This window comes from Etheostoma spectabile, chromosome 16, assembly GCF_008692095.1.
Source record: "Etheostoma spectabile isolate EspeVRDwgs_2016 chromosome 16, UIUC_Espe_1.0, whole genome shotgun sequence".
Lineage (NCBI taxonomy): Eukaryota > Metazoa > Chordata > Actinopteri > Perciformes > Percidae > Etheostoma > Etheostoma spectabile.
The window spans coordinates 23,685,141-23,695,804 of NC_045748.1; the positions used below are offsets into that span (position 1 = coordinate 23,685,141).

Below are 10,664 nucleotides of genomic sequence, written 5' to 3' on the forward strand. Positions count from 1 at the left end.
AAACTCTTTGGCAGGAAAACAATCAAACACCTGAGAAGAATTACAGGTGCAACCAACGCTTGGTGATGAATTATCAGATTACGCCATAGACTGTATATATATGGATATTTAATATTAACGGTCTATGGGTTATACAGAATAAAAATTCCTCTGTAAATAGTCTGATTCATACTCCGTACCAGTTGGTGGCGGTAATGCACCAATTAGTTGTTTGCCAACCGCAAGTAAGCCTCAATGATGGTCATGACGTAGCGTACGTCCACCCATGTTTATATAGCGTAAACTGCGTACAACTAGGTAGCTACGTGCCAAATTGTGTTGTACGTGCTGTGTTGCCAGTGTTCTCTCGTGTTGTCGTTGGTTACGTGTGTAAAAGTATTTTGGACATGAGGAGTGTGGCAAAGCTCAAGTGTGGTGTGCGGTAAGAGTAAAGCCAGCCGGAATTGTAATAGGAATACTCGCTCACGTCTTTTAAGCAAACTGCTATCGACGTTTAGCGTTAGCTTTGTAAGCTCAACTGGGGGGACTGGGTTAACGTAACGCTATCTTTGAACCGTACTAAATACGGTAAGAAGGGTTACTAACTTTAGTTGGCTAAATGGCGAGCTGGCTGTTAGTGTTGTTTTTTTGACTTGGTTGAGAAAACACTCCACTTGAAAAGTAATATCTTCGAGTTATAAACGGGTCCCCAACAGCTCGCTAGGTAACGTTAGAGCAGGTCACCTTCCATTGCAGCTGGGTGTGCACGCCTTCTTTTACCTCCCCGACTTCTGTGAATGGACAATAATAACTGAATCTGACCAGAGGAGTGACATATGACCCCGTATGGCATCTACGTAACAGCCGAGCCGTCATTCAAAGCGTCTATTTGGACATGTAATTGAGTTCATGGTCGTGTGTCCGCTTACGAGAATGACTCGCCGCTCGGTGGTAAAGTTTGTGTGCCTTGGCAGTCGAGCTGTCAGCCTGCTGTGTGGAAACTCCCTTCGCCCCGTTCACACTTCAATATGCAGCGTCTCATCGCATCAAAAAGCTGGCTTCAAACCGGGGAAAGTAGCAGTGGTTACAAAGACTACGCGATATGAGTTTGAACTGCAGCGGTATCGCTATGCAGGGCTCTCTGAAGAGGACTTAAAACAGCTGGTAAGGAAGTCTTTTAACTTTCAGCCATGCTTGTGACCTCCAACGCAAAACGAGCTTCTTTTGATTTTAAAATGTTGTTTTGCAGCTTGCCATGAAGGGTTCCAGCTACAGCGGCCTGCTGGAAAGACACAACATCCACACTAACAATGTGGAACACATTGTGAAGAGCCTGAGGTAAGATGTGGCCTGCCACAGGAAGATTATCACAGCCACATTCCCAAGAAGCACACGGGAAAGTTTAGCTTTTAAGAGAGGTAAAGTATTGTTTTACAATTGTTTGTTTCAGGGGGGAAGGCATTGAGGTACAAGTTGTGAAGAGAGGAGAATATGATGAAGAAGTAGTTCGATGGGCAGACGCCATTATCTCTGCTGGAGGTAGGATTTTATTTTGATCTTTTTCCCTACTCTGCTAGTGACATTGATTCATTAAAAACACAGTATATAGGCAGTACATGTCATTTAGTATGTATTGTTGGCTTTTACAGTTTTTATCAGTATATTAAATCGACTACCTGTGTGTGTGTGTGTGTGTGTGTGTGTGTATATATAACAGTATTATACTATTTGAATAACTGAACACTGTATAAAATAATCTTCCTTGAACACCCAACTTTTGTGCCCGGGCATGATGTACACAACGGGTGGAACTTATTCAACCGAGAGGGCAAAAAGTCACATAAACAAAGGCTTCAGACAACACATGCACGTACACAATACAAGTTCTCTAACTGCAGTTTGTTTTGTTAGGTGATGGGACAATGCTACTTGTTGCCAGTAAGGTTTTAAGCAAGGACAAACCAGTTGTTGGAGTTAATACCGACCCTGAGAGGTAAAACACTGAACAGCACTTTGTGTGTGTGTGTGTGTGTGTGTGTGTGGTGTTGTGTGTGTGTGTGGTGTGTGTGTGTGTGTGTGTGTGTTGGGTGTGTGTGTGTGTGTGTGTTGGTGTGTGTGTGTGTGTGTGTGTGGGTGTGGTGTGTGTGTGGTGTGTGTGTGTGTGTGTGTGTGTGTGTGTGTGTGTGTGTGTGTGTGTGTGTGTGTACGTACAATCAGACCCAATATACTTTGGCTCTTTATAAGGAAGTGGGAAAAACTCTTTAGGAAGTGTGTCTATAAGCACTTGAGAGTCATTCTAACATAATGTTATGTCATTATCATTACTTTACGTTGTTACTATTTAACAGCCTTCCTATATTTGGCTGCGTCTGTTACATTTTTCTTTTTTAACTATAGGTCAGAAGGTCATCTGTGCTTGCCTGTGCGGTACACTCGTGTCTTCCCAGAGGCACTGAAGAAACTCTGTCGTGGTGAGTTCAGGTGCGTATTTTCCCACAAATAATCCAAGCGCTGTTGTACTGTGACTTTCTTCTAGTGAACATGCTGCCCTGTTCTCCTGTAGGTGCTCTGTCACTTAACTTCAATCATCTTTTCCCATCTCATAATACTGACAACCTACAAGTGAGTTACTTTGTAAGTGACTACCAAACCTATATAATAGATACAAAACAGTATATGTGACATGATGTCATAACTAATAGGATAACTGACCGCCATCTTACCTGGGTACTGTGGCCAGAGACTATAATATCAGCTGTGCAGCACTTGTTGCCCTCACCAAAAGGACCAGTGTGACTATGGAGACCAGCTTCACTTTCCACACATCCGTATAGAGTAGATGAGATGTTTATTCTTTACATATACATAGGTTGAAGTGCTCATATTATGCTTTTTCCCTTTCCTTTTTTGTGCACATAAGTTTACAATTTGAAAGCCCCTAACCCCCAAAAGGGATTTACCATCTCCAACAGAAACAACTGTTCACAGACTGCCCCAAACAGCTCTATTTTAGACCAGCCTTTACCTCCGGGATGAACGTCCGTCACTTTGTAACACACGTTATAATACTTTGCTCCTGATTTGCTAGTAGTCCTTACCTAGCTACTGTCAGGACACACCCTCATACTCTGCTTCTGACTGGCTAGTAGTCCTTACCTAGGTACTGTCAGGACACACCCTCATACTCTGCTTCTGACTGGCTAGTAGTCCTTACCTAGGTACTGCGCATGTGCGACTTCCAACAAAGACAGAACCGATGTGAGATGTCTGTGAACCTGAAAATGAGCATTTTAAGTAGAAGAGGTCAGTGAACTACGTACCTTGACTAACTTAAGTCATTGTAATTGGTAGCGCTCAACAACATTGATTTGTTAGCTGACTTAGTTTAAATGTAATGTTTAGTTCAAGTTATTATTGTGACCCTAACACTAACGTGTCAGATTTATTTAGAGTGCCCATTTTATGCTCATGTTCAAGTTCATAATTGTATTTTGAAGTTGTACCAGAATAGGTTTACATGGTTAATTTTCAAAAAACACCATATTTTTGTTGTACTCCACATTGCTGCAGATCCTGTTTCCACCCTGTGTGTTCAGGTCTCTGTTTTATCTCCAGAGTGAGACATCTCACTTCTATACTATCTTTGTTAGGAGTTGCACATGCTCAGTAGCTCGGTAAGATCCCATCAGCTAGATAACTCTTTCTCCAGCTTTGGTCAGTCCAAGGCAGGATTAGCTGGGAGACTTCTTCTAGACCAGGGCCACTTGTGGAATACCTGCAGAACAGGAAGTAGTTCTTTTGGAGATTATGGTCAACTAACGTGTGTTGGAGCAGTGTTTTGCCATAGAGAATGGGCTAGCATGTGGTATGGACATTCTAGTCCACTTAAGCCCACCTCATCTTGGCTAGTGACGTAGAAAGCTGTGCAGATTTTAAACAGCTTACCCGGAGACTGAAGGTAGAGGACATCCAGAAACGTATCTCACTCAAAACAGCATGGATAGTTTTTTATGCGTGTGGAAGCACCTGAGACATAAAATAACACTCCAAATCCCATCATTTCTCATAAAATGGGCACTTTAAAGTACCTGCCTTTAGGCAATAATCTGAATCAATTTAGGATTTCCATCTCAAAGATATTTCTTAGTGTAGTTTATTAACCATTAAGAAATCTAAAAGACGGTAATTACATATTCAGGCAAAATCTTAAAAATAAAATTATTATCTGCAAAATAAATGCTCATTACTTTTAATGAAAAACGGTATTGATATATTGGTAGAGAAATACAAGGATTATAAAGACAACAGGAGCCTCTTTCACCACCATAGGGTCCAATTGCAGCAATTGTAATATTTCACTCAGGTAAGATGGCCGCCCTGTGGTTCCATCCCGGAATGGAAAGTCAGAAGGACATGTCACATTTACTGTTTTATATTTAGTGTCACAAGGTCATGCAGAAAATCCCCCAAAATGTCTCACTGCTGTTGTCTGTACATTGGTACACAACTTGGGGCTGTTGCTCTGTTATTGGCTTAGAGTTCAAGAGAAGTCCAAACCTGTGTTGTCTGGAAAAAGTCACGTGGATTCTAAAACCCCACTGCTGTGTCTTGAGACTCTGTGGGATAGCTGAAATCCAGTTACTGTGTCCCTTAGAAATAGCCTAACTGCTTTTACAGGTCATTTTATCTGAGACTTAATCTAAACCTGCTTCTCAGGATTTTTTAACTGAAGTGCAAGGCAGAGTTTACATAGAGTTCAGTAAAACAATTGATTTGGTTTAGATTTTTTTTTTTAAATAGCTGATTAGCAGGAGAGGCTTTAGGGCGTGGCGACACGCCAACCTGTCAATCAGGACATAGGCTTAGGATTGCGAATTGGACTGCGCCATTGCAACCATATACAACACTGGCTTCCCCGTGTCATCCCCCCCAGCTCCACCCTCTAATCCAATAATCGTCAAGTCCGGTTTCAAAAAATCAAGATGGCGAGCTAAACTTTAGTCTTCAAAACGGCAGCCCACAAACCAATGCATGACATCACTGCCGCTACGTCCACTGTTTTTACAGTCTATGGTCTGACAGCAGATTTTTTTGGGGGTGGGTAACAAGACGAATTGACCATTTTGTACAGCGGCCCGAGTCTAGCATGGTACAGACTCTACTTAACTTGCTCCTATTTGTTTTTTCTATTAGAAAAAGTTTTTGTTGTGGTAGCATCTTGAGGTTCCAAGCGAGCTGAGCTGATTGTAAAACATTAGCAATTTGCAATTAACGAAGTGCAGATGTGCCTCCTGGTTGACGATGAAAGTGAAAAGATTCAGCGAGTGAATTAAAGATGACGTCACAGCAGTTTCACCCGTCTCTGCTATGGGATCAGTTGAGAATCCCGGCTACGCTGAGGGGGTCAAATCCGCAGTGAAAGTCGAGTCAAGTAGTACCGTGCATTGGCATCGGCGATTTTTTTTTTTTAAATTTAAAGGTCCCATGACATGAAAATTTCAATTTAAGGTTGTTTAACCTCCCACCCCCCCCCAGCCTGCCTATGATCCCCTAGTGGCTAGAATTGGTGATAGGTCTAAACCAAACCCTGGGGATCCTTCTCTGCCTTTTGAGAAAATGAAAGCTCAGATGGGCCATTCTGGAATCTTACTCCTTATGAGGTCATAAGGGGCAACGTTACCTTCCCTTTCTCTGCTTTGCCCGCCCAGAGAATTTGGCCTACCCATAAGAGGGAGACATCATGGCTGTCAAACGAGCAAAGTGGCAGGTGGTCTAGGCCACACCCCCAGCTTCCACTTGCTACATTTTCAAGCTGTTCTCACTGCATTCACTATAGTTTTCCAAATATAGAATAACTGTACAATATTTAATAGCTGACCCACTGGTTTAGTTTAAGCCAAATGGTGCTCTGTACAGCAGACATTGTCCCCTCACCTCTCCTGTGCTGTGTTCAGGTGGCTGTGGCGTCAGAGGATCCGTGTGCACTTAGAGGGCACAGGAATCAATCCCACCCCTGTGGACCTGCACGAGCAGCAGCTGAGCCTGGAGCAGCACAGTCAAGCTCACCGCATCACCACCATGGGCAGGAAGCAGAGTACGTCTCCACGCCCATCATGTGTTCCTGTCCGACTGTGTGACTTGGAGTTAGATTGGCAATAAGAACTTCAACAATATGTACAAACCATTCCTACATTTGGAATCAGCTCTTATATTGATGTTTTTCTTTTTCCCTTCAGTAATCACTATTTTAACAGAGATAAACACTATATGATTCACATACCTGATGTAGTATTTGCAATTAAAATAGTTCTGGCCCCAATGGAAGAAGGAAATAATTCAAACTTCTTTATATCGTCAATGTCCCCACAGGGTGGCATGACAGGGAAGAATATTGTTGGAACTTGTGTTTTGAATTTGTTTTCTAGTCTAGAAGAGCGTGAGTGACTCGATCATTATTGAAATATTTTCTTGTGCCCTCTGCAGTCTACTTGGGTTAGTTTGATGTTTAAAGTGTGATATGTCAGTCCGGGAGGAGATTCCACATGTTTGAACAGTAATGTTTCTGTAAGTTGATGTTTTTATTCTCTCGCTGTTCTTCTACTAATTCAGTGGCATTTCTCAGGGACAGGAACACTCCACGACAGCTTCTCCAAACCAAGTCTCCTCCCGATCAGAAGCCTGAATGAAATCTTTATCGGAGAATCTCTGTCCTCCAGGTACCTCCAGTCATCCTAGCTGATGCACATAACTCCGTCTACCACAGGGTGAAGTTGAACTCCTTTAAACCCCACCTTGACCTCTTGCTACACAGGGCTTCCTACTATGAGATCTCTGTGGATGACGGCCCGTGGGAAAAGCAGAAGAGTTCAGGACTCAGCATTTGTACAGGAACAGGATCCAAAGCCTGGTAAATTTCACCATACTTAACTTTCAACTTAATATTAAATGTTTCACTCGTGCCTAAAGCGTAATTTGCACAGCCCCAAACCAGGCTGCAATGTAACCCTATAGGGCAAATGTAACGCTATAGGGCAAATGTTACCCTATAGGGCAAAGGCGCATCGTCAATGTCCGTTCATTGAAAGTGCTGTTTGGCCACTGACCGGCTCAGATTGTTATTCTAAGTGTTCTACAACGTTATGGACAGTAAAATCTTTTTTTGTAGAAACGGCTCAGAAATCGCCATTGCTCAACTCACCAGACTCCATTCAAATAAACCATACTTTAAGCGTGCATAGAGGCAACATATTTCTACGTGTAAATGGGTGAATGGAGATTTAATTAGAACCAAAACCAGAGTGGTGATTGTTGGGACAATGGAAAGATGAACCAAGACAGCTTTTGATGGTTTTATTTAGTTTCTGTTGACTTTTAATTAAGTGTGTTATATGTGTTTTACACTGATAAAATTACTGTTTATATAAATGGACTCTGGTTTTGGCGTTTTTTGGGATTCTTGTTAAACAAAAATGATCTTGAGCATGTCAGTGGCAAAACAAGCACTAAATTAAAAAAATGTACAAATGCCCAATTGAACAACTGACGTTACATTGTTGCTTTTTTGCAACTGCCGTCTTCAGCAGTCTTGCTTAATAATGGACTAATTTCAAAGATTGTTGTTCCCGTCAGTCACTTAGACACAAAAAACCTACTGTAGGAAAATAGCTCCCAGGTTGAAGGAAAAAACAAAAACAAAACAAAGTTACCCTTTAATCCACTTGTCTGCTCCTCTGTGTTTTCTCTCTCTCTTGGTCAGGTCGTATAACATCAACAAACTTGTTGAACAATCCGTGGAGGAGGTTCTAAAAATCGGTACGTGTGCAGCTCTTGATTTTAAGAATAAGTCTATGAACCATGTTTTGTTCTCCAGATCCATCAAATAACCTCACTGACAAACATGTCTTTTTATCAGGGAAGTCTCAAACCGGTTTTGATATCCCGCTTAATCGTGACTTCATTGAAAAAGGTGAGCTGATCGTCCTGTATATATTTTTGCATTTATTTTTGCCACCTAGTTTTTATGTGACGTGTGTGTGTGTGTGTCTGTGTGTGTAGTTACTGATGAATACAACGAGTCCTTGGTGTTCAGTCCGGATGAGAGACGTTTGTTCTACAGCATCAGGGAGCCCATCGTCAACAGAGTCTTCTCCAGCAGTCGACAGAGAGGCTTCGCCAGCAAGTTAGTCAATTGTTTCTCAGTGTCAGAACAAAACATAAAGGGCTCATATTCTGCTCTGATCTGGTTCATAATTGTATTGAAAGGTTGTACCAGAATAGGTTTACATCGTTTGATTTTCAAAAAACACAATTTGTTAGGAGTTGTACTTGCACAGCAACTTGGTGAGGACTACTAACCACTCAGAAGCAGAGTAGGGCGGGTCCTTAGAAGCATGCTAGGGTGATCCAAAACAAACCCGCTTCAGTACAGCGCGACGGTTCTCACTCGCATTTGTGACTAAAAACAGATGTGGGCCAACTGTAAAGTGTATTAAGCACTAGGGGGTTTTCATTCGTTTTCCACCAGGAGCTCCCATGAACTTCTCTGCATTTACTTTTACATGGTTGTCTTTAGCGGAGCACACGCATCTCCGAGCAGCGTTATGTTGTGTTGTAGCGAGCGTTGCCTGCTTGGCGGTTTTTGAAAAGTAACCACAGTTGCAACCGCTTTATCGCCGTTGCTATCCCAGTTAGCTGAACAAGCAGCAGAGCGTGTTACAGAAGCGACGTCCCACTGCAGTCCCCTGGACACATGACCCACTCTGCACTGACTGTGCCGTTGCTCTGCATCGTTTGAAGCTCATATTATTATTGCAGCTCTGTACTCGTAGCCGTGGATTTTTCAAGCTACAACTAAAACCAGAAGCAACGACGGAGACCTGCACCCCAGTTTGTCTCGGTGCTCTGCGCCCTACCTCTGATCACGTGTAGGCGGTTTCACAGCGACCGTAAAACTGTATTAACATGTATTTTCCATTTTACATGCATGCCAAACCGTGGGATTAGTCTGTTACACCATTACTGTATATCCAGTGTACTGATAAGTAGAAAAGGTATTATTTAATATAGACAAACATTACACTTCATAACATTTTGTATTAATATGTGTTGTCAATCACCGTGCACCAACAGTAATAGCAGTGAGTGAATTCTCTGGATTTAGTGGGACATTTATTGTACAATGACAATCAATGAACCTTGAACCATGTACAGTTTAAATATAAATGATTACATTAATATTAAATACAGACATAATCAAAAACTTAGTTTAGGCTACTTGTTCCATTCAAATAAATAAATAAATAAATTTGATACATTTTCATTGTGTACAAGCTAGACTGGAGTAAGACACTTCAGAGTGGTACTTTATTTATAAAGTGGCATACAAATGTCACTTTTTGAGGTATTTTAACATTAATATGAGTCCCCCATCCTGCCTATGGCCCCCCCAGTGGCTAGTAATGGAGCCCTGGGTATCCTGCTCTGCCTCTGAGAAAATGAAAGCTCAGATGGGCCGATCTGGAATCTTGCTCCTTATGAGGTCATAAGGGGCAAGGTTACCTCCCTTTATCAGCTTTGCCCGCCCAGAGAATTTGGCCCCCCCATGAGAGAGAGAGAGACATTATGGCTTTCAAACGAGCAAAGAACCCCCCCTCCTTTCACTTTGTAAACCTATAACGTACACAAAAAAGATATATATAGAGCAATAAAGGTTAGGGGAAAAGCCAAAAAGCATAACATGAGCGCATTGTAGAGAAAACGTTGGTTATGATTTTGACACATCACATTAATTTGAAATAGAACTTTAAAGAAGCTGTAAAGGTATACCTTTTTTATTTCTATGTCTCCACGATGCTTCAGGGTGTCTGTCCGCTCACGGTGTTGGGACGCCTGCATGGTGGTCGACGGCGGGACTTCGTTCGAGTTCAACGACGGCGCCATCGCCACCATCAGCATGAGCGAGGAGGACCAGCTCCGCACCGTCGATCTGGAAAACTGAGTGGAGTCCAGAGAACCAGTCCACTAGGCCGGTGTCTCTCAGACCAGCTGTTTAAAGGGAAGTTCACCTTCTAGTCTCCACAAGTGTTGTGTTTTTTATACCTGGGGGGGGAAGATATTATTGTTGCTGTTTTATTGAATGTGTGCATTTTCCCAAATTACTTCCAACTCAGATTTTTTTCCTTTTGCTTTTTATTCTCTATTCCACCATCCCCAGGTTAGAACGGGTTCTGATCCTCTGTGTTATACTGGCGTCGATCCATTCTAGAGACACTGTGTCGAGCAACATTTAAAGTTGACTATTGACTTTATCGACTGTCTTTCAATGCTGAAGCCAACAGAGTCTCTAAGCAGAGGAATTGAACTTTCACACCTGTGTAGCTTTCAGTTATTGACCTTTTATTTGATAAGAATTATGTTATTCTATATATATATTTTTTTTTATATTGTCAACAAATCTCAATTAGTCAGACTCTCACTACTTTCTGACCTCCCATGCTGCCCGTGTCACTCAACCCCAAGTCCACTGTTTCTTACTGAAGACACGCGTCTTTGAAAACGGCTCACAAATATAATAACATAAACTCAATAATTGACTCACTTTTTTAATGAACACTACTCAAACGGGAGGAAATTTGTTGGCCTATTTTCAGTGACAGCTTAAGGACACTTGGCACTCTAGCGCAGGG

The 10,664-nt window shown here is 42.1% G+C and overlaps 1 protein-coding gene across 1 annotated transcript; it reads left to right on the plus strand.

The window, feature by feature from the left end:
- The first annotated feature begins 310 nt into the window (after positions 1 to 310).
- Positions 311 to 10,086, plus strand: nadk2 (NAD kinase 2, mitochondrial). Its single transcript, XM_032539250.1, has 12 exons — positions 311 to 1,143; positions 1,229 to 1,317; positions 1,430 to 1,518; positions 1,891 to 1,972; positions 2,377 to 2,460; positions 5,934 to 6,073; positions 6,602 to 6,695; positions 6,791 to 6,886; positions 7,736 to 7,791; positions 7,892 to 7,945; positions 8,035 to 8,158; positions 9,838 to 10,086. Exons 1-12 carry the CDS (start codon positions 889 to 891, stop codon positions 9,974 to 9,976), a joined length of 1,302 nt encoding a protein of 433 aa, XP_032395141.1. The 5' UTR covers positions 311 to 888; the 3' UTR covers positions 9,977 to 10,086.
- The last annotated feature ends 578 nt before the right edge of the window (positions 10,087 to 10,664 follow it).

Bases quoted from the DNA above. Each gene is read 5' to 3' on its own strand.
- nadk2 (XM_032539250.1), top strand. From the start codon at position 889: ATGGTCGTGTGTCCGCTTACGAGAATGACTCGCCGCTCGGTGGTAAAG. The intron at 1,973-2,376 runs GTAAAACACTGA...TTTTAACTATAG, and splicing joins GTTAATACCGACCCTGAGAG to GTCAGAAGGTCATCTGTGCT. The intron at 2,461-5,933 runs GTGCGTATTTTC...TGCTGTGTTCAG, and splicing joins CTCTGTCGTGGTGAGTTCAG to GTGGCTGTGGCGTCAGAGGA.